At 40.6% G+C, this 26,512-nt stretch overlaps 1 protein-coding gene across 10 annotated transcripts in view; it reads left to right on the forward strand.

Moving 5' to 3' along the window:
- The window catches only part of abi1a (abl-interactor 1a), a 56,576-nt gene that overhangs the window by 20,551 nt on the left and 9,513 nt on the right, over window positions 1-26,512 (forward strand). For 3 of the 10 annotated variants that reach the window (XM_028568792.1, XM_028568794.1, XM_028568797.1), the window contains exons 3-8: window positions 12,683-12,859; window positions 16,651-16,665; window positions 17,307-17,410; window positions 18,079-18,231; window positions 24,685-24,785; window positions 25,882-26,013. In XM_028568792.1, coding sequence (XP_028424593.1) covers window positions 12,683-12,859; window positions 16,651-16,665; window positions 17,307-17,410; window positions 18,079-18,231; window positions 24,685-24,785; window positions 25,882-26,013 — 682 coding nt within the window. The remainder of the gene's footprint in view (window positions 1-12,682; window positions 12,860-16,650; window positions 16,666-17,306; window positions 17,411-18,078; window positions 18,232-24,684; window positions 24,786-25,881; window positions 26,014-26,512) is intronic. The other 7 variants (XM_028568795.1, XM_028568800.1, XM_028568798.1 and 4 more) reach the window with 3 other exon arrangements.

Genomic DNA, 26,512 nt, shown 5'->3' on the forward strand with positions numbered 1-26,512 from the left:
GCAGCGGACCCAGCGGTAGTCGGTCAGCGGGCCGCTAACGTTAGACCCAGCCCGCTGTTCAGCTCGTTCTCTGTAAGCGATGCAGCATGAAAGCACGGCGAACCTGCCGGTGTTAGTTAGCTTATGTTAGCTTGCTAACTCCGCCTTAACGTTACTTCCTCGCCACATCGTTGACAGAAAACGAGAGACCCGGTGCTAATACGGCACCGGTGCCTTAATGACCGTTATCTACCGGACCGAATTGCAACGCAGATTTCGGTGCCACTGAAATGCCAGCGCTTCTCTCAGATGCTCTGAAAACGGACGAGGGAACCTAAACATCGCCGCATGTCACGCTAGTTAACATTACACTTGGCAGCAGGTAATGTCAACCTACGGTTAACTATCAGCTAGAGTAAACACGGTTAAAATGCTGACAGCTAAACGGTGTAAAAGTGTGTCTGTCTGTATTTCACTGGAGAGGAACGTATGACGTTGTAGTTGCTGTTGTCGGAAAAACACAGATGTTGCGTTCACTTGAAATTGGCCTCGCCATACTCGTGCTGCATTCAAAGCTGTTGTAAATTACCCTTTTCCCATCCAGAGGTCGTTTTTGCCGTTCTATAATGTCGTTTTTTTGTGCTCCTTTTTGAAACAAATAAATAAATAACATTATGATTAAATATCAAGTAATAATCAACTGTAAAGTAGCTACAGCTTTTAAAGGATCTCTAAATCAGCCTCTGCTGGGTAGAAATTAGTGAAATTGTATAAAAAAAATAAATAGTTAACACCAACATTAAGTGGCAAAATCCATTAGGTCTACAAAATTATTTTAGATATAGTATAAGTTTAAGTCACCACTACGTCTGGTCAAAATATTGACTTAGTATCTCAGAATATAAACTAAGAATCTCAAAGTAATGAGAAAATGTAAAATATTGCTTTAGAATCTCAATATATTGACTTAGTATCTCAATATATTGAGTTATCTTAAAATATTGACTTGGTATCTCAATATATTGACTTATCCCAAAATATTGACTTAGTATCTCAATATACTGATTTAGTAACTCAGAATATTGACTAAGAATCTCAAACCAATAAGAACATTGAAAATATTGACTTACAATCTTAATACATTGACTCAACATCTCAAAGTATCGACTTAGTATCTCAATATATTGACTTAGTAACTTAGAATATTGTCTGGGAATCTGAAAGTAATGACAAACTTTAAAATACTGACTTAGAATCTCAATATATTAACTTCTGCACACCGGCGTGCAACATACTGTATTACTTTGTATTATGAAGTCTGGAGATCCTTTTTCTTGTTGAATGGGAAATCTATTGTTAGGACACGTTTGTTTCTACTGTTTCAACTGAATTTTATTAATGCTGATAGTGTTTGGATGCTTTCAACGGTTTGTTCGAATTCTGCATTAGCAAAACAATTTTTTTTTATAAAATGATGACTCTTTACCCGGACAAGTGACTTTTGTGCATGGACAAGTGAAACGTAAATGTACTTGTCCGAAGGACAAGTGCCTCAAAAAGTTAATGTCAAGCCCTGCTCAGTGCATGGATGTCTTCATGAGTACATAAAAGCACAGAACAAAGATCAAATCATTTCTGACGAATTGAGCATTAAGACCTGTGACCTCAAGTTAGCCAGCGATGCATTCACACCCACACACATGCTGACAAATAAAGACCTTTTTTGATGTTTTTTTTATGCATGTGGTCAAAGCCGCCCTCTTAGAAAGTCTTCTGAATTCTTAGGAAATTATTTTAAATTGTTCTGTGGAATATTATTAGCAAGAACAAATGAGCAATTTTTCCGCATCTGTCTCACGGTGGAATGTAAGTCACAGGGGAAATACTGAGTCAGGGTTAGGCGACAATTGTGGGGACCTCTGGTCAGCACAACCTTAAGTGGGTGCCTTTGCAATACAATACAGAATCAGTAAAATTAAAATACTATAAAAATAAAATGCAAACATATATTTTAGTGCAAGCATAACATGCATGTATCAAGTGCAAGAAATCAAACTTTTTTAAAAAGATTATTTTTAGTAAGCCATATTTATCCAAATTGTAAATTAGACTGCTGTTATACTAGAAAAATTGACAGCAATTGACAATGTGGAAATAAAACTAATGGATTTATGGATGTGATTGTAAATAATACATTTTAAATTTTTTTTTATTTTTTTTCATTTTGCCAGTACAGCTGTGTTTTACAATGCTGTTAAATGACTTGCACTTCCATTCGGAGCTGGCCAGTGTGCTGATTGAACCCAGTGACCACAGTGATGAAGCAGCAGAACCACAGGCTGGATGCAGAAGGCAGCTGACACACATCCACCGTACACTCCCAGTTTGTTTCTGACAGCTGTGTGGTTCACGGAGATGCTGTTAATACAGTTACACAATATTCTTATCTGATCACATGAGTCAACCCACGTTTGTATTTTATGATCTCAGTGTGGCACACATTTCATACTTTGGGTTATTTTTCATTCATCGGATGTACAGTTGCATGCCACTACACTGCTGCTCGTGTGTGTGTGTGTTTGTATGCATGTGTGCAGTGCGGTGATTAGAACACACACACGTAAAGACTTAGGGTTGTGTGTCCGCAGTGGTGGCTTTTTGACCTCCCGTCGAGGAAGAATGGCACTCATCCAAACAGGAAATGAAGCCTTATAAGTCTCCCTCGTTCCCTCTCTCTATGTGGGTGTGTGTGTGTGTGCGCGCTGCTTGCCTGTGTAGTTTGGTCTCTCTCCTGGTGGTCTCTCCTATTTGCCTGGTTGTGAAGTGCAGAGTTTGTCTGTATTTTCTTTTTCACACTCATGGATATTTACACTTGGTCTACATGCCTCTTTCTCTTTTCAGTGGATTGTCTGTGTGTGACTGTGTGTCTGTGTGTGTGTGTGTCTGTGTGTGTGTCTGTGTGTCTGACTCTTTGTGTGGTCCATTGCCTCTGGCCAGTGGTTATTTAAGATTAAAGACATGGGTCCGATATTAGCAAGAGGCAAGTTTAGATTCAGATTGTCTCGAATTATTTTGGATTAGAAAATTCTTTCAGTAATTTTTTACTTGAATTCAAGGTAGATTATTTTAATTATTTATTCATCGGTTGATTTTTTTATTTGTTAGATTTTTTGTTGATAATAAGCAATTGCAAGATGACATATGCAACTCTGTGAACTTGCAATGGGCTTTTGTAGACTAAAAAAGTCATTGATTAAACACACAAAACAAACCACAGAATAAGCAACCGCTGCATTTGCTTCCTGCAAGGTGTGTTCCTGTGGGAGTTGCACATGCACGACTAACATGACTCCGTCCTGCATGAATAGAAGTTAAATGTGCAATGACTGATGACTGATGTTGTTCAGTGAATCATCAGCTTCTCTCCTCTGCGGTTACTTCCTCTCCTGCTCTTCCATCTCCACCCTCTTCCCCTTCCCCATTCCAGAGTATCATCACTACTACCAGGGCATTCTTTCCCACTTAACAACCCTCTGCAATTACATCTAATCATTACACCTCTTTTTTGCAGTTCCTCCCTGTGTACGAATACCGTAGGCAATTGTTTGACAGCGCCGTATAAATAAGGCTGTTTAGGAAATACTCATCTCCCCTTACAGAAGACACAGTCTGTAGCTGAGATCCACTACTTAGTGTTATCTCGTTTGTAGTCTGGCTCTAAATCTGGGTGTTATGTAGGCTCGCTCTCAGCTTGTATGTAAACTTCAGAGCTCAGTCAGAATGCTGTTTGGCCGCAGCCCAAAAGTTAGATTGGCACAAGTCAGCCGAGGTGTTTCCATATGTGCTGTGTTAGCAAACAAAGCGTCGACCTTGGCATGCTATCCTGTGTTTTTCTTTTTCTCCCTCTGCTGGGAGAGACAATCCCTCCCAAAGTTTCACACTTACAATCCTCACAAAACCTCCGCTCTTGCCTCCATCATACCACACATGGGTTGTTAGAATAACCAGAGGAATCCAGTTTTTGAGGGGTGTGTAACAAGGAGCTGCCAAACTGAGAACTCCCCGCGGGGTGTTTGACCTCCCATTTTGGCTCCACGAGTGTGGATGAAAGCTCCGTCATGCTCTGTGTTGTACTACCAGCCCCACCGAAGGGCCTTTGGACAACTGCTTTGACTCCACAGATGACGACTTCAGATGTGCCGGCTGTAATCAAGCTGGGAAACAGACCCGACAAAGAGGCATTCGCTCTGCTTCAACAGTCGTTTTGGCTCAGCTCAGAGTTGGGAGTGTTGGATTGCACTGCTCCTACCGATGAGGCCGGACATGGTGAGAAGCAGAAGAGCTACAGCAGCCAAGACGCTCAAGAAGCAGAGCATGAGACTGGAAGTTTACCAGTTAAAATCTAGGACAAGATGCCCTAGAGAAGTGGTTTCTGGGGGGTAGGGCTCTTCAGTGGGTCACAAGATCAACCTGAGGGGTCATGAGATGATTGACAACAAAGAAAAAAAATAAGATTTTTGTGTGAAATACTGAATAGTTTCACATTTCCAAGCCCCTAAATGCATTCAAATGTAGTGCTGCGTATTGGTTTGACTATTCCTATTACAAATACAGAAGCTGAAAGATAGTTGATGGGTTTTGGTACAGATACCAAAACAATTTTTTGACATTTTACTTTGAGGAATTGGAGCATAGAAACCACACTTGTCAAATGTTATAAGGACCAGTCTGACATTTTGTATTGATTGCACATGAGCCATAACATGTTCTCTACAAACCAGTGGTGGAGAAGTATTCAGATCCTGTTAAGTCCACCAGTACTAATACACCACTCTAAACGTACTCTGTTACAAGTAAAAGTCCTGCATTGAAAATGTTACTTAAGTAAAAGTAAGTATTATCAGGAAAACTAACTTAAATACATTTGAGAACAATCACATTTTAGAAAACTGGAAACGATCAAAACAGTTCTGTCAATCAACTAAGTGTTCAATCGGCTAATCATTTCAGCTGGGCATGTAGGCCTGTATATTGTTGGGTAGTTTAATTTATAACAAAACATCATATTTTATAAACTACTACTACTGTGTTTTGTCTGCAAAAATCTAAATTTGTAAAGTAACTAGTAACTAAAGCTGTCAGATTAATGTAGTGGAGTAAAAACTACAAATTTCCCTCTGAAATGTAGCCTTTTGAAATTTTTTAGCTTAGAATTGATATCACGATTCTCTGCCACGATTCTTTTCTCACAAAGTGTAATGTTTATTGCACACATGAATCATGACAAAATAAAACAAATTGGCAGTACCAAACTTTTTTTGGCACCTATAGCACATTGCGCATCCCCACAAGCCTGTAAACATAGAGGCTTTAATGAATAAAGAAAATAAAGTAAATACTGGCCATTTAAGTACAGTAGGCTACCAAAAATAGTGACATAAAACACATTGAACTATATATTCTGAACTATACTATATACTATTTGAACTCCTTGAACATGTCTTTACATAATTAAAACATGTCAATCAACATGCTACAGCGTCAGTCTCTAGAGAAATGGAGTTTGTCAATTGCCAATTTAAGTACAGTATCAAAAACAGAATGATTTCTTAGCACACTCTTTAACTGCTTGCCTTTCATGTCTTCAGCTGTCCTATCAAAATAAAGGCCGAAAATGCCCCCCCAAAAAAATCGAAGTCCTTTAAAAATTAAATTAATAACGGGTGAATCAAGCTCGCGATTTTGCAACGATTAATCGTGCAGGCCTATTCTGTACAACAACGTGGTCTACATTAAATACAGTTATTAATTAGCAACGTAAATGTTTGATCAATAAAAAAAGTTAACAAGACTACATACAGTATCTGACCAGGCAAACTTTCGTTTGTACATGACAGTTTTGGATACTTTACAGACAGACTAAGAACAGTCATACAGTCACTAGTCATTCATTTCTTCACCAATAGGAGTCTCCGTACACGTTGATGCAACCAAACCACAAGATGTCTTAATGACACAGCAGAATTATCACATCTCCAAGCTCTGGCGTCTACGTTTCCAGATTCCACAAAAAGTGACCCCTGGGAGCTATTTCAGAAAAAAAGGAAGAGAATAACTGTATCAGAAGCCCACCAGGCAGGTTAAGAGAAAGTGGGCGCAACAGAAGAAAAAAAAATCACTCTTCAGCACTCGCAGCACTTCATCATATAATAAATAACTGCTGGAACACATTGAGCATTACAAATTGTTCAAATCCGCTGTCTGGGTGAATGTGGGTAATAATGTGAGCGTGCAGCAGGGCATTGCTGCAAAAGAAGAACTTTTTTTTTTCCTGGAAAAAACAAACAAAACAGAAAATAGACATTCATCTTCACCTGTTAGCGGCTCCAGCAATTGTAAATCCTCTTGCGTAGTAAGCCTGAAACTGGGGTTCAAATGTGTTTAACAGACATGTGCTTCATAGTTATTATCTCTTCGTAATCCCACAGAACAAGGATTTCCAATTCCTGGACTTCTGTAAAGACAAGCTTATCTTAGCTTTCAGCCAGGAATGGCCTTTAATAAGAACTTGTGGCATGTCTTATTTCATAATTATGTGTAGTTCTGGTTCATGATATTACACGGCAGTGTGTGTGTGTGTCTGTCTGTCTATCGTGAAAGCTGCTTTTAACCAAGGACAGATCACTGCCCCATTTTCTCAACTTGATAGGGACTTTTGTTTGTCCACCGCGTTTGTGTTTTGAAGTGTGTGTCGTGTTTTTACTAATGATCTCAGCAGGGCTGCATTTAATTTTTTGGGTTATTTTTCATTCCAGTCCTTATTTTGTGTGTGTGTGTGACTGACTGACTGACTGACTGACTGACTGACTGATAAGCAGGACCAAAATGCCTCGCTGCCACTTTGCTGTAACAATTCACATAATCATCTGCAGTCAAACTCTATCATTAACCACTGGCACATTTGTTTGGTCTGGCTAGCCACACATGCACACAGACACATTGGTATGTAGGGTGTGTTTGTCTAGTAGCAGGCTTTTCTCCATGTTGTGTGTAAGCTCCCTCCTACGCCCACAGTACACGCTGTGCAACTGTTTTTTTTTTGTTTGTCCGTGCGTTTGTGCATAGCTGGCATTTTATTGAGGATATCATCCCGTGGCCACTCTGCCAAATAGCTGGAAAGGCTGTTTTTTTTTGTTTTTGTTTTTTTGGGCTGTCTCAGTTCCATATCAACGTGTACACACGTTTTTCCTTTCTAGTCTCTTCTTACTTCATCCGTGTGTTTGTCTGGTGGGAAGTTGTTACGTTTACGTAAGGCTTCGAAATTCCATTCCTGGTTCTTTGAATGGCTGTGCCACCATAGTGGGGACTGGAGAATAATCTAGTTTGACTTTTTTCTGATTTATCTTTCGCTACTATACATCTAAAAAGGTGCTGGATACAAAACATGCTGTCAATGAAAAGAAATTGCCTGCACTCTTATCTCCATTACACCTAATGTATTGTCCATTTTTGTGTTTCAGTCAAACAATCACACAGGGAACAATACACAATGGAGGAAGGTTCATTGTTCAGAACACACCTGGCAGTTATGGAAGACAATTCATGTTTTTTTTTTTTTTTAAATGCCAAACAGTTGTGAATATTACGCAACATTTCATAAAGATATGTTTTCCTTTTTAGATGTCCCTTACCTGTTTACGTATATTTTGCCAAGCTACTTAAACATAGAACCTCACCCAGAAAGACCTAACCTAAGGAAGGGTCGGCAACTTGAATGAAATCCACTATCACCGGTATCCATCATTTCTAACATGCTTTCAATATACTGATATTGTATATCTTTCTTCTGGAAAGCAGCTTGTTAATAACAGACAGGATTGTATGTATTTGGCTTACCCAGAAAATCAAATACCTGGCAAATCAAAGCGCTTCATCATCATTGATTCTAAAATATTACTGATGCTATAATATCTGTCGTGTCACAATATATTTCACCATATTGCCCACACCTAAATAAAAGTACATTCTTGTTAATATCCAAATATAATAAAATCAAATACAGTTAAATGAGAGAGACAACCGAAAACCCTGAAAACATGAGTGCTTAGATAATGTTTTGTCAACCGAGGAAATGAGTACAGACCAAGCAACAGACTTTGTTAGTACAGTTAATATTACTGCATAGATATCAAAGTCATCAGTAGGTCCCCTGGGTTGTAAAGAGTCCAAATTATGAATCCTAAAATGTGCCCTTTTCCAACGTTTTTTTTAGTCTGTATGGCCTCGTCTGGATTCCCATTTCTTCCAATCAGACAGGATGGACATTTCATCCTTAACTAAATCTATGGGCAAAAAAACACAAACCAATTCACGACTTTGGGATGTTAAGCAGAGGAATTAGCTGTATTTTACAACACTAGATATTTTGCCAGTATCTGTTTGGTATCCAACAAGTGATTCCAGGTTGGTTCATATGTTTCATTAGATTTTTGGGTGTTGAAGTTCAAACAATTTATCATTGTGTTAACATTACACACCGTTTCATGTTTTTGTATAGCTGACCCAGCGTACTATTTTGGAGCTTCACACTTTCCAAGTGCAGCCGTAACCAAAATGGCAAAAATAAGGATATTTAGGCACTTGTTGCTACTAACAACACAACAAGAATCTCTCATCGTGGCAACGGCTGCGCTGAGTCACTCGCATCCCAAAATGGGAAGAACCCTTTCAGTCCAAAGTGATCTGGAGTGGATTTAGTTGTTCTGTCTGGCTAGACCGTGTGGATGACGACGATGGTTGCTGGCAGCGGCTCCAATATGTATGACCTAGATCCTCACACTAGTCATATAGGTGGGTGCCTCGTCTCTGGGTGTGGGGAGAAGTGAAGACATTTTTTTTTTTTTTATTCTTTTAAATCCTAAAAGCATGTAGCTGATGGTGAAGCTAAATAACCAGAGCCAAAACTGCTAAGTGTTCTGGGAAAAACACCCACAGGCCTCAAACACATGGGTGACAGCAGTTGAAAACACATGTGAATCATCCACCTTTTTGGCAACATGAGTTCAGTCTCTTTCCACCTAACAGATGGACCATTGGGATCAAGTAAACACCGTTAGTGCCAGTTGAAAAGTCAGAGGAAACAGTCGAGGTAAAAGACTGACTATTAAGTAGCTATTGGAGCGCCCGACCGGGTCAGTCCAAAGGATTCAAGCCAGAATGCTTTTTTCTACTTGGAGCTTTGCACTTTTGTCAAAACCGTTTAACGTTCTTTGGGCACCCCATGGCGCTCTCGAAAGGGTGCAACCGTTCGCTGCGGTTTCGAATACGCCCTTGTGAGAACACTTGTATCATCAGCCTGCACTGTTACAGCAGGGCTATTTTCACGGCATACAGGAAGGAGATTAGCTCACACAATACGTCACTTTCTCACTTCCTCCCCCCCCCCACCCCCATGTCAGCTGCGATGATGTTTGTCCACACGTTGCTGTCTGATAAGAACAGTGTTCAGCCAAGACCAGATGCTTTCACAATTTCGCCAAGTTATTTTAACACCACTTCTCTTTTAAGAGGAGTTTCTTTCGGTGGTTTGAAGTGGAACTTTCCCTCTTTTTGTGTTTAGGCTGAAAACCATTTCCTCCCTTTATCTCATGATAACAAAGTCCCATGACTTTACAAGGTAAAAGTAAAAGAGGTCGTGTTTTGGGGTTACAGTGAGGTGAAATAAGCTATTCCTCCTTTTCTCTGTCTTCTGCCTGGGTCCATCGTAGCCAATCACTGTACCCAATCACTACCCTGCAAATGGAAGCCCAAAAGACTGATTCGATTTTGGCACAGCTGCATCCAGATGATCATGATTTATGACGGTTTGAAATTTGGGCATTATCTCTGAGCTGTGGAGTCAAATGATTAGCTCAAATCCAATCGCAGTGGCGACCTTATACTCTGGAGTTTGCAGTGCTGCTAAAATGGAATATTTGTTATTTGCATTGGTTTGTTTGCCTCATTGGGAACACTTTGTCACCGCAGTTCCTTTTATTATTATATTAAGAGCCTCACGTGTCCTGGAAGCTCAACTCAGGTTAGAAAAGATGACGTAGTCAAAGCTCTGTCATCCCTCTTAATTCAAACGGACAAAACAGGGCATTGGAACAGAACGGATGTTTCCCACTTTGTATGGGAAGTCTCTGTGGGAGCAATTACGTATGAGCAACTTTGACGTTATGAAATATGAATTCCTCCATTTTTTTCTGTCATTCTAAATGATCCACTTTCTTATATCCTGTGAGAAGTAAAATCTGCTTTGCATCATTTTGCACGAGAGCTTGTCAGCTCTCAGGTTTAAAATTAGACTTGATATTGTCCAGAGATGACTGCACTGTACCGGACTACACATACAGTAAGTCCACCAGTGTTGTTGATTGCTTCAACTCTGGGATGGGTGATACTTGAAGGCTATACAGTGGAACAAGGACAGAGCTCAGTCCAGCTCCAGATCACTGTGGCATGAAAGGAATCCTCTGTTGGCGCTGGTCGATGACCCCCCCTCGTTGTGAAAGACCATCGTTTTACTGGTCTGCCCTCAACAGACATTGCGGCCTTTCATCTCTCAAAGGAAGGGCAGCTGCTCCTGGACTCCTCTCAGCCTGAGGGGAGTGTGGAGGCAGAGTAGAGAATGGAAATGCAGTGGTGTGTGATGGTAGTTAGATCTGTAGGAGATTTGAAAGTGGTGTTTAAAAATGATAGTTGATATGCCTCCTCGATGGCAGTTGACTTGCAGGAATTAGTTGTCAACGACTTTAATAATTGACTAATCCTGTATTTAGCAAAAAGGATTTGCTGCATTTCTCTGTTCTATAACCGTGTGACTTGAATCTCTCTGGCTCTGGAATTGTTGGCCAGACAAAACACACTTAATACACCAAACGGTTAAACCATTTATTGAGAAAATAACCATCAGATCAAACCATAATGAAAACAATAGTTGTCTGTAGAGCTAGACTGATGAATCAGTGTTTTGGTATTGGTGGATTGCTTTGTGTTGGCATTTTAAACTCGTCGGTCGATTCATGAGGACTATGGTTAACCTTTTCTCAGATCTCTGCAGGGTAAATCCAGACCGCTAGTTAGACTATCTGTCCAATCTGAGTTTTCTGTTGCACGACTAATACAACTTTTGAACGAACACCAAAACAAGTTCCTTCCCGAGGCTATTTTGCAGCAGCGCCAACGTTGTTATTGGTTTAAAGAAATGCCAACAAATCACAGCACGTTTTTCTCATCCGCAGCACTCTGGAGGAAGGTCTGGCAAAGCGAGACTAGTGTATAGTAAACAAGGAATTGCTGTACAGAAATGTCAAACTAGGTTTGAGGTAGAGAAACCGGGCCACCAGAAAACACTGACAAGTTCATTTTTTACATTGTAAAATGTTTAGCTCAGTATGTAGCTTTGTCACGCAAGAAGGATCTGTATGATTGATTGTTTTTTTTGATTATGCACAACATAACATTTCATTATCATATTTTTTTTAAACTCTCAAATATCAATATCACTTATGGACTCCGAAATTGAGTATATGCTCTGGGTAGTTGCAACCGAGATGATTTGGTAATTAAATAAATGGTAACCAAGCAGACCTACTCCAAGGCTTTCCCTCTTTTGCTGTCCAGTGATTAAAGCTGTTTGGTAATTTGTGGAAAAATACACTCATCAGGGGCCAGCAAAAATAAAGAGTTCTTATCCACAAAAGTTTGTATGACATAGATTTACCTGTGTGCTCAAATGAAAGTATGAATGGCATTTTGTCCAAATTAGGCAACACAGAAATCTTTAACTAACAGTGATCAAGTATTTTGGGAAATCCAGAACACAAACCTTAGCCCTGTTGCCTCATTCAAGTCATCATTCTGTATTATTTATGATTAAACCCTGTCTGCAAACATGCAACGTGCAGGGTATCAATAAAAGGGAAGCCTAATTTCCGAGTTCAGCTTTTCAATATGTTATGTTTGTCAATCGGATCCAGCAGTGTACAAAGTTTCCATGTGCATCTTTAAAGTAAATATTTTTTATGAAGGGGACTGGCTAATTAATGGAACATTGGTGCAATTTTAGTAGGAAAACACTCTACGTCTCAAGGAGCATAAATAATGCATCACCATTTGGCCCAAGCATTTTGCAAAAAGAAGATGAAAGAGAGGTTTTTCTGATAATAGAAATCTGTGAGGATTTGAGTAGACTTGATCTTATTCCTCTAAAATAGGAATGCAGTGTTCTCTCAGTTGCGTCACTTCAGTCACATTTCATCATTAATTCTAACTGATCACGCTTTATTTTTGTATTTTGACCCTTATCATTTGCTGAATATTAGTCTTTAGAAACTAGATTCGGGGGCCAGTTAACTCATTGTCATCAATTCATTTTTTTTTTAAGTCAGAAATGTTCAGATGGACGTGCTTCGGTCATTATGGTGTTCAGGGCCCTGCCTCCACCACAATCGATTTTTGTGAGTGTGCACCGGCTGGCTGTTGTAAAAAGATTACGACCACAGTGATGAAAAGCACAGCCTCATGATTTCATTAAACCTTCTTAAGCTGCTGTATGACAAGTTCACTGCATCCCAGAGGTTCTTGTTGTACCGTACGTCTCTGGGTTTCCGCTGTGGCAATCGATCACATCCCCTCTTCGGTCTCGTGTCATTTACAGACGGTGGACATCCATAAAGAGAAGGTGGCCAGGCGGGAGATCGGGATCCTGACCACCAACAAGAACACGTCGAGGACCCATAAGATCATAGCGCCAGCTAATATGGAGCGGCCTGTCAGGTACATCAGGAAGCCCGTTGACTACACTGTACTGGACGACGTCGGCCATGGCGTTAAGGTGAGCAGACTTTTCCTGATTTTTGTGCATGTTTAGTGTCTTTTTCTCTACTTTTAGATCTGCTCCCCGATCAGATTTCTCTACACGCACAGTCCATTAGTTTCTCTGCTTCTGTTCTTCCACTATATCTAATTTCAATCCCTCCCCCCCTCCTCTCTTTCTTGCCAGAGGTATTCCTATCTCCCTCCCTCTCTTCTCTCTCCCACTTTGACTCCTTTTCTGGCTCGCACTCTTTCTCTTGTGTTTTCTCTTTCATCTTCAGAAAGCACCCCTTCTGACCCTACAGGAATATGTTCCAGTGTGGGTTGGTGGGAACGGGTTGGGGGTGGAGATGAACTAAAAAAGTGATTACATCATGTAGCTTTCAGAAAACAGCGCTATTCTTAGAGCGCTGTGAAAACGGCGAGCGCAGGGCAAATTTGTGAGATGTTTTTAAAAGGCACTTAGGCCTCGGACCGCCCTCATAATCGCGTTCTCCAGTTTCTCAAAACCTTTGCGGAGGATTGATGTTGTTACAATTAGATTTGTAGTTTATTCTCATGTCGCTACAATCTGACAGGCAGGAGAGAATCTGATTTTGACGTGATAAACTCTGATGATCCAAGTGTGACATTTTCACTCCCTCTCTGCCATTAGGGCTCGCTTTAGGGGTCACTGGGTCGTCCTGACAGTGGCGGTAATGACATCATTTCCTGATGACTCTCCTCTGCCCCATCAATCAGCCAATCAATTGCAGCTTTCAGACAGATTGGATTAGAGGCCCACCATTACCCTCCCCTAGCGTAACAGACATTGATAAGGCAGGATAAAAGCCATTGTGTCACTCTCAATTTACTGTGTAGGGAATTACGTTGGATCCTTCCGTCATGGTGGAAGGTTGTGATGCCTAATAATAGGGAGTGAAAGATTTTATTTGGGTCTTTTCCCACAACAGGGACCTGGTTTTTCACTGCTTTCATATGGACATTATGCACTTAAAAGTGTATGAAGACATTGTTTTGTTACATACAATAACTATTTCTTATTTAAGCAAGGGCTCAACATATTTGGAAATGTGCTTTAACTGACTTGTTATCCGGGTTAATGCAAATGAATAACTTTTCTAACTAATATAGGTCACTCTACGTTTACAGCAACGAACGGTTACAACCTCATACCATATTACAGATGACATGTGAGCAACACATTTATATTTAATATGCAAATTAATGAAACGTTTGGCGCTAGTTTTTAACCATGAAAAACTTCAATCAACAGATTATATTGTTGACAAAAGCGAGGAAAATCCCAGCGAGGCGCGTGTTAATCAACCGCATTTCTGACTCTACTGTTTTTAATTAAATGGCAGTTTCTCAAAATCAGGATACCACACTACATCGTTGCACAATAGTGTCAAATTACCGAAACCATCGTGCTTCACGGCTGCTTTGAGAGTGTTTGATGCATCTATTTTAAGAACATTACATATTACTCATGGCCTAATCTCAGTGGATTTTCTCCTTTTTTTTTTTTTAAATGTCATGAATGCTGCATTTAAACACACACACATACACACACACACACACACACGCACACGAGCGCTCCTGCAGCCAGTCATACATCACTCGCCACCTTTCATCTATGCATGTCACAGCCCAAAGATCCGATCAATATTCCGCATCAATACTCCATATTAATTCACATTGTATCCTGTGATGGCTGCTGTCAGATGCCCGAGTTGTATAGAATATCTATAGCCATGGTTTACTTACTGACCAGAATCAATATTTTAATGGGGGTTTAAATCATGCCTATTGCCTCCCGTTAACTGTCAAACTCGCTATCTGTGCCCGAGTGTTTACATTGGCCTAAATGTTGAATTGGTTTTACGGCCTCACACACTGTTTGTAAAGTTAAACACTTAAAGTGTTAACTGTAAGTCAGAGAAGAGACCTAATGTAGCGCTCACATACATTATTTAATAGAAGCTGTTCTCGGATCCAAACGAGCAATAAAGAGGAATTTTGAGAAAGCGAGAAGGTGAAATTCAGCTGGTGGATAATCATATTAATAATGAGTGGAATCTCACAGCTGACGGATCAGGATGTTCCTGCATCGCAAGGCGTCCTGGCGGTGACGGGATGCTTTTTAGCTTTAATGCGAAAGATGAGATTTATTCTTCCAGTCAGCTGATGTTTAATCTAGTCAGCGGCGATGATGTCAGGGGTTTGAAGTCAGATCGCATTCCCTTTGATATTTTGCGCTGTGTCACTTATGAGTTTACGAGATTAGTTTAAGGGGCGAGTTTGGGTTTCGAGGAATTTAGATATTTCAGTGCAATTGGCAACGTCAATCCGGCATGGGGATGGCGGACCCCAACCACTAACAATGCAAAAACAATATATAGAGCGCTAACTACAGAATGTAAATACATTTAACAGTTGCTGAAAAAATGCCGACCATAAATAGTATCAAAAACAGTGTTTTGATTTGAAGATAAGGATTATAATTTGACATCTTGTAGCTAATTATTGAACCTGTTTCCAAGTTTGAAATATTTGATTAAGAGTTGTTTTGTAGCTTTTCAAGATAAAACAATTACACATTAGCCACCATGATATGTGACATAAGTAAGAATAGTTCACCAGGACATGTTTCTCATCTTTACATATTTTGGGATGTGTCCTTGGCAACTACTCTAACCTCAGGAGGTGTTTGTGTCCTGTGTAGTGTTGAGCTTTGACCCTAACCCTCTTACAGACCACATTGCTTTAGATTTTTACTCCAGCTCGACATGGCAAGCCTTTTTAGGACTTGATAATGACCTTAATCTGAACCTGTCTGTCCCGTAACTCGACTTGGACGTAACTAAAGCATGTCCACGCTGACAGTCTGGTTTGAGCAGTAAAACGGAGATACGGCATAAGCCAGGAAGATAAGGGAAGGCAGTAGTAGGCCTCTGCATTCCTAGCATGACCTAGATTGTAAAACTGAATCTCGTCTAGCTCTGATAACCCTGTGAGAGTGAAATTTAACTGTGAAATATCCATTCACAGCTGCATTGAATGTGTTTTTAGTTTTTTGTAAAATAAAAAATAAATAAAAAAAAAAGGCAGAGATCACTTTATCCTGACCTATGCCATGAATTTGCTTTTGGGTTTCATCTTGTGATGCTACAATGCTTTCTGCAAAGGCCACTGGGGAAGCTGCATTATAAATGAGCCACTTGACTCTGCAGTTGTCAAACCCCACTGCTATGTTGGCTCTATATTCTCTTTGACATCAGCCCACACAAGTACAAAAGTGTTTTTTTATCGCTGCCAGTAACGTGCTAATCTGAGGTTTTTAAGTCCAAACCTGGATATGAACAAAATGAAATGAATCAAATGAACACATGGATGCTCGGTAGACTTAAAAATCCATATTTGCGAGACAGCGTTTTGACGTGCAAAGAGAAATTCTTCAATTTCAGACCCACTGGTGAGATAATACTCGTTTGCCTCGTGTACAATAGCTCTGCCATCAGATCCCTGTGAGCTCCTTTCAGCCTGATTTGTGGCACAGGGCGTGGTACTGTACAGTAGTCGGAGTAAAGGGAGCAACAGTCAGCCACAGTGTTTTCCTCTGCTAGTATGACTTGTAACCGCTGACCTGCCCTGCGCCTTGTTTACTCAGTGTAAATACAACAAGGAATCATTTTCTCAGTTGCTCGCTTGTACCTTGACTGATCCGTGTAGACATGGCCGTTTTGACATGCCCTCTTTCTGTCTCTCTCTCTTCTGTTTTTTTTCTCCCCCCTTCGCCTTCATAAGTGGCTAAAAGCCAAGGTAAGTGTGGTTTGTCACATTGACCTATTAACTATGATGTATTATTGATAGATTCGTCCCACTCCCTTTTCACAGCAACACCCCTAAACATGTAATTATTATTGTCATTTCCCATGTTTATTCCCATTAATATACTTGTAGTCCTTTTAAGCCCAGAACACAGTCTGAGGCTCTGTAACACCCTCCTTGTCAATTTACCAACTGTGTACCTTGTTATTTACTTAACATGTTATGTAGTAGTCCATAAATGTCCTGTAGATTATTTAAAATCCTTTTTATAGGCTCCCCAGACAAGGCATACACTCTATATCCTTAATTTCTTCAAAAAGAACAGTTATTTGCAATACTGCAAATCCAGGTGTTGCTAAATTCCATGCTTTAGTTTACCCGCTTGTTAAGAAAGAAGTGATTTGCAAGAAGCCTTGTTGAAACAACCCAGAGGTTTCTAACCTGCAATCGCCCTGTGACTAAGTTAAACACCAGCAGGGATGGCATTACATAACCCTTCAAACAAGTGAAATATACATCTATGTTGTTGAGGAGTTGTAATCTGGGCAGCCTATAACATTTGATTTCTCTGTCACACAGTGGTCTGAAGTCATTTGGCTGTTAAATAAGTATGTATTTCCCTCTAACCACAGCAACATGGAAACAATCAGTCAATCAGAGGAGGAACACTATCGAGGACCAATCCGCCGACGCAGAAGCCGCCGAGCCCTCCCATGTCAGGGCGCGGCACGCTCGGGTAAAGATTTCCATTTCAGTCCCCATGAAAGGACGACTAATCCTCTAATTATCAAACGCTGAAAAAAAAAAAAAAAAAAAGGCTCTTGTGGGGGCGATACAAGAACATGCAGTTAAAGTACATAGTCAGAGTTATTCATTTTTTTTTAGATGATTTATTTTTTTTCTAAATGTTTGGTAAAGCATAAGATGAAATAACACAATGAACAAACAACCCACTGAGCTAACAGGATGCCCCGGAACATTGTTTTTGAACTCGGTGTGGTTGTGATGGCTGTGTCTTTGTGGTTTTGTTACTTATACACATTTGAAATCACAAACCTGGTGATAGTGTAGCCAGAGAAAGAGGATCCAGTCCCAAAAAAAAAAAAAAAAAAAAAGTCTGGGAACTTTTATCTGTTCTTGTAAGATGGGCCTCCCACCGCGGTGAAGTTCATCGTCGTCCGATGCACAGCGGCAGTCGGCGACGCTAATCAGATATTCATTCCAAGAGTAAACTGTGACTAGCCTGTAGCACACCGCATCCAGCCGGGCAAACTGAAAGGATTTTCCAACGCTCTAGTGAACGCGGCCTCCCAGTTTTTGGAAAGTAGGATTTGCACTGGATTATGGATCATTCCCGTCCTTGATTTGTTATTTATTTGCCTTTCCATCTTCGGCCTGCTGCAGACGCAACACATCCTACAAGACCCTGGAGCCGGTGAAGCCGCCCACGGTGCCCAACGACTACATGACCAGCCCCGCCCGACTAGGCAACCAGCACGGCCTGCAGCACAGCCCCGGGCGCACGGCATCGCTCAACCAGAGGCAACGCACACACAGGTAGATAAGAAAAGATGAGGCGCGCAGTCTGTCCCGCAAACCAGTGCAGCTCTACAGGTTATTTATCGACTCTTGATAATTGATTTATGTGTGAGAATGTACTATTATTTCGGTGTTATATCATTGTAAATTGAATATGGTTGGATTCTGGACTCTTACTTGAGACAAGCTGACAATTACAAGGTGCCATGATTTTTTTTTTTGTTACTGTGCCATGAAGAGCTTTGGGAGCTTTAATGTAATTTACTGCCATTTTAAACATTTTCAGACTTAACAGTTAATCGATCTGAAAAAATAAGCAATACATTAAAGATGCAGAGATTTCATGATGACATTCTTTGCAGGACAATGTGGACACACACACAGACATATGTAGATTACTTTAGCTACAGTACCAGATACACACACACACACACACACACACACACACACACACACACACACACACACACACACACACACACACACACACACACACACACACAGACTCGCTATTTAAAGTCAAGTTAGGTCTATTTATATAGTATAAAACTCTTCAAAAATGGCAATAATGTAAAAAACCTGCAGGAAGAGCAGCAGATGTTTTCCAAAACAAACATGCAGCAGGTGCAGCAAGTACAGTTGACAGAAGAACAATTGCAATGTAGAGAAATAAAATAATAGTATACCTCCTAAGAACTACAAAGTAGCAATGCTTCAAAGTACTGTGAATACACATTAACAGAATGACTGCAGTATAAAACCAAGGTAGAAGCAGATTCACAATGAGGACTGGATGTATAAGCAAACTCTAGCTTATAAACAGCTGTAAGATGAGGGTTAAAGTAGCTTGATGCAAAGTTGCATCCAGACATTGCTGCCCGCTGCTGATATGACAACACTTTATGGATAAAAGTATCAAATCTGCAGTTGAAAATGTTAATCAACTTTGTACAGCTTTTAATGGCAAGCTAGACAGGTACTTTAGACTTTGTTTTTTTTTTTTTTTTTTTTGGATAGCTATGAGTGGAATTAGTGTTCCAGCTACCCCTCTAAACTGAGCACTACATGTGTTTCAGTAATGGAAGGAAAGCATCTCTCCAAAAAGCCACTGTACCCGTCCATGTCGTCTAGTTCTAATCTTTTCACTTTGTTCGGCTGTTTGCAGCACTTTCGCACCTCTTCATCCTCTCCGCTACTCTAAATCCAGCCTTTGTCTGACAAGGCTCTGAGGGTTTCTTACCGTGGCCCGAATCACTTTGATATTAATATCCGTAAAAGCCTCTGATATAAAGTGCTGTTTTAAAAACCCCTAAGTCAACTGCAGCATGGAAACCCTTGAACATGACTCTCAAGGATTGTCACCCAGAAGTCTCCCATGCGCAGAGAAAGCAGGAGACGCTTTCATCAAATTTGAGTTACGAGTAGTGAAGTTGCCTCATTAGCTAAAAAGCCCGTTATGCTGACTGTGACGCTCATAAATATTACATAACTATTTTATTTTCCCTTCCCTCGCCCCAACTTCTCTTTCTTGCTCATGTATGGTTTGCACAACGCTGCTAACTCACGCGGAAGTTCTTCTTCTACTTTATCTTTTTAAAACCAAACTCCAGGACATCTTGTAATTAGTGGCTTCAGATGCTTAAAGCTGCGACAGCATCACTGTTACTCCTCTGTGGTTTAATGTTAATGTTCCTTTAACAAACGAATGCTGTCCATTGAGTCGGGCCGGACCCGCCCTGCTGCAGCTGCTCCTGCTGTGGCATCACTATTTGATTACACAGGCTTGAAGTTGGCCCGTGCTTATTCAGCTCATCAGTCTCTGCCATCCTCAGCCGAAAGCCTAAATTCAATATAGGCATCATTGTGATGCTGCTGCTGTTATTATCTCGTATCTTTCCGAGGGGACGCTTTCACCGTCATGTGCAGATATGATTGTCTTAAGAAAACGTTCTTATTGCGGTCACTGTCGGATTCCTGCTTCAACTCTCACAACTAAACCGAATGCATTTAAAGGCCCCGACACACCCACCCTGACTGATAAGACGGCTCCCATCTCTCAAAAAAAGGGCCTCGGAACACGCCGAAGCGGCGCCGACTTGAGCGTACGTTCTGCACGCGCACGAGACGTAATACGTCCCTATAACCGTAGGTGCCGCTAATCTGTATTGTCGCCCCAAAAAATTGAAAACCGGAAATGACGGAACATCTCTCTGGACCTAGTAAACACAGAGCAGGGCTCCAGACTGCGACCAAATGGTCGCATTTTGCGATCAAAATTCCCTGTCGCTCTCTCTTAATACCTCTCCCTACTGCAATCTCTCTAATAAAGGCATAGTATGGCAACTGCCCCCAAAAAGGTAATTCAGTCAAATGTGGTGTCAATATGCAAAACACCACACGTATGCATACACGCAGTTGTGTCTCTTTTGCGTTTGTTGTTCAGTGATTGGATGACTTTTATTATATTTTATTTCCCTTTTGTAATGAGGAACTGTTTTTTTTTATGTTTTTATGAGGCTTTTCAAATGTACAGCAGACAAGCAGAACTGCAGAATAAAATAACAAATAGGGTGGTTACTATATTTAAGTTAATAAATATAGTAACCACCCTATTTGTTAGGGTTTTTAGGTTTTCTGACTAGTTTTTTGGAGCAACTTGACTGCTACTTTTTAATCATCTTAACCTTTTTGTGAACCATCCTATAGAACATCTCCAAGCTTAGTGTTTTTTTTTTTTTTTTAACAAGATGGCTGAGCTATAGTTTTAGATGGTAAGTCTCAAAACATTTTGCAATAGAGTTTGAATTTGGTGTTACTGATCTTTTTATATAGCAATTATTTCAGAAGAGCTCTGATCTAAAATCTTGTTGCATTAGATTATAAAGGTAGATTGCAGCGACCCTCCTGTTCAGCTTCTGCTCTTTATGCGCTTCACGTTATTTAATGCCTCAATAACAATCTTCCGTCTTTGTAATCAAAGAGATTTCAATCTTTTTTTGTCTTAGATTATGCTCTGGGCTACTTTTGTAAGTCTATTTCTCCCATTTATGTCAAGTCATTGTGTCACAGTGCCTATGCAGATAGTTTTTACATTTTTGTTCCTTACATGTAGAACAGTGTCTTTTTCTTCATAGGCTCCAGGGATCTTTCTCAGCATTGAGCAAGTGAGCTGGAACTTTTTAAAGCCTTGCTGTGTGTTACAGACCGTTGATTTATAAACAGCTCAGTGTGTTGAGTGGCGGCTGAATGAGCCAGGCAGGAAGGTGGAGAAATGGAGCAGCTGAGTGCTTTTATTTCACCGTGAGCGTTTTGAAACCAAGACTAAATCAAAAGCCGGGGGAAGAGATACAGTACAGGCCAAAAGTTTGGACACACCTTCTCATTCAATGCGTTTCCTTTATATTTTCATGACTATTTACATTGTAGATTTTCACTGAAGGCATCAAAACTATGGAAAACATATGAAAACATATGGAATTATGTACTTAACAAAAAAGTGTGAAATAACTGAAAACATGTCTTATATTTTAGATTCTTCAAAGAAGCCACCCTTTGCTTTTTTTATTAATAAGGGAAAAAATTCCACTAATTAACCCTGACAAAGCACACTTGTGAAGTGAAAACCATTTCAGGTGACTACCTCATGAAGCTCATTGAGAGAACACCAAGGGTTTGCAGAGTTATCAAAAAGCAAAGGGTGGCTACTTTGAATAATCTAAAATATAAGACATGTTTTCAGTTATTTCACACTTTTTTGTTGAGTACATAATTCCATATGTGTTCATTCATAGTTTTGATGCCTTCAGTGAGAATCTACAATGTAAATAGTCATGAAAATAAAGAAACACATTGAATGAGAAGGTGTGTCCAAACTTTTGGCCTGTACTGTAAATGGGTTAGCAAAGGAAACCGCTAAGTTAAACCGAATGCATTTAAAGGCCCCGACACACCCAACCTGACTGATCAGACGGCTCCCGTCTCTCAAAAAAAGGGCCTCGGAACACACCGAAGCGGCGCCGACTTAAGCGTATGTTCTGCACGCGCACGAGCCCTAATACGTCCCTATAACAGTAGGTGCCGCTAATCTGTATTGTCGCCCCAAAAAATTGAAAACCGGAAATGACGGAACATCTCTCTGGACCTAGTAAACACAGTAACACTAAGTTATAGAGGGATTAGAATGGATAAATCCAAAACATGCAGATGGGGGACTAAAGTACAATGCTCACTTCAAAAGAGAGATGACATGATATTGTTTAGCCTCTTTCCCTAAAGACACTTAGCCACCAACATCCTTCAGAGGGCTAACCCCTGCTGGAGAGCCCCAGGGCTCGACTGATGATAGGGAAAAGGGGATAAAGAGATGTGGGGGGAGGTGGGAGCTGGTTCAGAGGGATGGAAGGAATCTGAGGAGACGGGGGCGAGAGGTATGGGGAATCACTTTACAGTCAATGAGGGGATGAGAGGAAGAGGTTGAGGGACAGTTAGGGGTGAGAGGTAGGGAGAAGGATCAGTTGAAAAGCAGGGATGAAAGAGGTAGAAACAAAGGAGAGGTGGGGTGTGAGGGGCTGGAGCAGAAATGAGGATCAAGGCCAGCCCGAGAGACTGAGAGCGAGGGGGGATTTAGTCAGCCAGGGCATTGATCTACAAGCCCCCGGGGGTCAAACACAGGGTGAAATGGCGCTTATACAGGCCACTGCACAGCTGACATACATATTACATTCCCATGCCCTATATCCTCAGAGGCTGGGGGGGTAGTATTGATAACATTAGATGGGTTTTGTCAGCAGTTATTACTTTTTTGAATATGATGGCCAAGTTTAAAGTTATTTGTTTATCATGCCACTAAACTACAAGGTGAATTAACTGCTTCATGCTATTGCAGGTAATGCAGATTTTTTTATATTCTTATTATAAATCTCTATATCTCATATTTTATGATATTGATTAGGGCTTCAACTGACAATTATTTTCTTGTTGATTATCCTATCTATAAGTGTTAATAGATTAACTTAAAAAAAAAAAATATATATATAGTAATAAATTCCAAAACAAGTTCCCAGAGCCCAATCTGACACCTTGATATTATGTTTGTTTTTGTCCATGCAATAACCCAAAGCATAAAATATATTACTATTACAATATGAACTAAGAAATGGTTTAACTGATAAACTGACTTAAAGTTAATATGAAGAATGAAGAAAAATGTTCTGATTTAAAAAAATAAATAAATAAACGTTCAGATGTTACGTGTGAAATGTAAGATGTCATACGTTGAAACGGTTTGTCATTTAATAACAAGTTAACATACAGGCATGCGTGGTTTATCACCTACGCCAACAATTCAAATGTGATGAATTCACAAATATAAACATTTTGTTTTTGGACAATAAATACGTGAATCGACTAACTAGGCTTAAACGTGCCGTAGGTAGGATTGGGAAGATCCAGGACTTAGGCAAAAACATTTGAACAACAACTTCTCAGTCACTCCCCCCCCTTTCTGCTGAAGCCCAAAACTTTCTCCTAAGCTCCTCCCCCCACAAGGGAGAATTAATGCGTGTGAATGATCAGGGATTGACACACAGTTAGACACCCCCTTGACCTTGATTGGTGCATCTGAACAGGGAACTGTGGATTTTTGGAAATTACACTAAAGGCTGTAGGTGGTGCCAGAGGAGCCGGATTTCTTTTTTTTTTTTTTTTTATAAATTACCTGCTTTATGTAGTTCTACTCCAACATAGGGTCAGTTTCAGCAAATATCCCAGAAAGTTTTATAAGTCTTACCTACTGCACCTTTAATGGACTAATAGTATTGTATCAGCAGCACTATAATAATACTGACTGGCTATATTAGCAGCATCTGGGACTACAGTTTGGAATATTGCACCTCAGATTTATGTGATCACTGTTCTCACAAAGCTGATATGCCATTGTGTCTTTGTTGCTTTCAGTTCATTCACTAATGCCGCAGTGTTTGAATGGATTTGGCAAAGGGTCACACCATGTACAAAAAGTGTTTTGAACTTAGCCTGAGATTCACCCTTATTCTAATGTGAGCTGCCAAATGAAAGCAAAACTTATTAATAGACTAATTACACACTGTGTATGATAATTACTGTAAATTATTTAAAGTTTTTTGGGGCAATCAGAGGATCTGACGCAATATATTTTTAAGTGGTTTTCATGAGAGAGAAAAAAAAGAATCCTGGACTGTATTTCATTGGATTCTTTTACTCTGACTGACTGTGACTCATGTCTTGCTCCCCTGGGTGTGTCACTCTGCAGCTCAGTCCTAAGACAGAAACAATCAGTATGAGAGAAGAAGATGCCAATGTGATGTTTCACAGTCTAATAAATCTAGATAAGACCTAAGCACAGATACAGCAGGGTCCATATATCTGCAGTCTGAGCAGGTTGCCCTGAGTAAAACGGTGTCCTCTTTCTCTTCTGTGTCCCTCCTCCCTCAGTGGAAGCAGCGGGGGTAGTAGCAGCAGGGAGAACAGCGGCAGCAGCGGTATTGGCATTCCCATCGCCGTGCCTACACCATCCATCCCCAACTCTGGACCAGGTGAGCTTTGCTAGCTGCACATCACGCAGTGACAGTTACCACAGGCCAGTCAGCCATTCTATCCCTGCTGATATTACATAAAGGCAGGATTGTACCTAACCAGCTTCAGGCATTTTTTAAACCCTGCAATAAATCCTGCCCCACCCTGCCTCACAGTGCTGCAGAGAGTTTTGTTACCCTTTCCCATGCTCCAAACACTGGTTAAAAGAACGCTTTTCGGTATAAAAAAAGAACAAACCTCTGCTATTTATATTCCTCCCAAAAAAAATCTGTTTATACATTTGGAAGTCTGGTGTGTTTGACCTGTGTGAAATGAGATAACACTCTTTAAATATTGACAGGCAATGATGAGAAAACAGGATGTGCTGTTTGTGCAATGTCCATATCTGTGAGAGAGTTTACTTTCATGCATACATAGAACCGTTGACTAGCACGTAAAACTACATACTACTATATGACTTTTTATTGCATAAAATAACCCTTTTTAAGGTTATAGTTCGAAATATTTGCTTTAAAATCTAGAAATCAGACATCAGGAAACAATTTTATTTCTTTAAATATAATATATACCAATAATAGGCGTTTCTTGACTAGGTGTAAATGTAACATGGGAAGTGAGACTATGCAACACAAAGGCTATGTTTACCAGACAGGGATTATGCGGGCCCATTGTGTTTTAAGCACAGCTGATTCTCTATCCTACTGTGTAAATAGGCCACGCTGCTGCTGGCTTGCTGCTTTAGAGTGGAACAGTAGGGCCCACATCCCAAGCTACATATAGTACAGCATTACACCATGCACACGCCTTAGATACTACTGCGTTTAACTTTTTACGAAAGATTTGAGCTGAACATCAGGCCAGCAGCGCAGGACTAACCACAGCTCTCCCTGCAAGCCGGTCGCCATGGAAACACTCAATTCATACCACAAAGAAGTGTGTCCAAGTGTGTGCAGTGCCTTAACATAGTCAAAAGTGCTCCTCCGGGCCCCCAAGGGTTCTTGAGTGAAGTGATGTTATGTAACGCGGCGTCGAGGTGCAGGAGGCGGGCCAGGACAGACTGCTTTAAATGGTTACTAATGTAAATACTCCTTTCAGTCCCGCCCATGTTCGCTCCCCCGGGAGCCCCTCCGCCTCCCCCACCCCCTCCTCCTCCTCCACTACCTCCTCCCGCTCCTCTCATGGCCGGGCTCGGCCCCCCAGCACCACCACCACCACCAGCAGCTATAGGTGAGACTCCTCGACCCCCTAGGCCGCTCCTGTTGCCTTTGCTGTCCCGATGGTGGATAATCAGCACGTCTGCTGGGATCTTCTTATGGTGGAGATGCACTAATAAGGGTGTTGTGCTTATGTGGATGGGTGTCTGACTGTTTGTACACACTACAAGCAAGAGGTTCGGATTCTTACTTTCTGTGCAATCATGTCATCACGCTGGAGCTCAGTTTTGTGCAGAATATTTGAGCTGCATCTACATTGTTTTATATTAAATTGAGTAAACAAAGCTTGCTAAAAAACCCACTAGTTAATTAAAATGTACATAAAAAACTGAAATGCTTACAAATAAATGAATACAACTATTCTCCAAACTTCCTTTTGAGATATTTTTTTAAGTTTTGGAGAACACAAAATGTTTTAGTATCCTTAATGTGTTCCCATAGTTTGCACTTTCTAGGTAGAACTGTTGCTCATTAGATCATTCTGCACATCAGTCTGATTCCTGGTTGTTCAG

This window comes from Perca flavescens, chromosome 22 (genome assembly GCF_004354835.1).
Source record: "Perca flavescens isolate YP-PL-M2 chromosome 22, PFLA_1.0, whole genome shotgun sequence".
NCBI classification, from domain to species: Eukaryota; Metazoa; Chordata; class Actinopteri; order Perciformes; family Percidae; genus Perca; species Perca flavescens.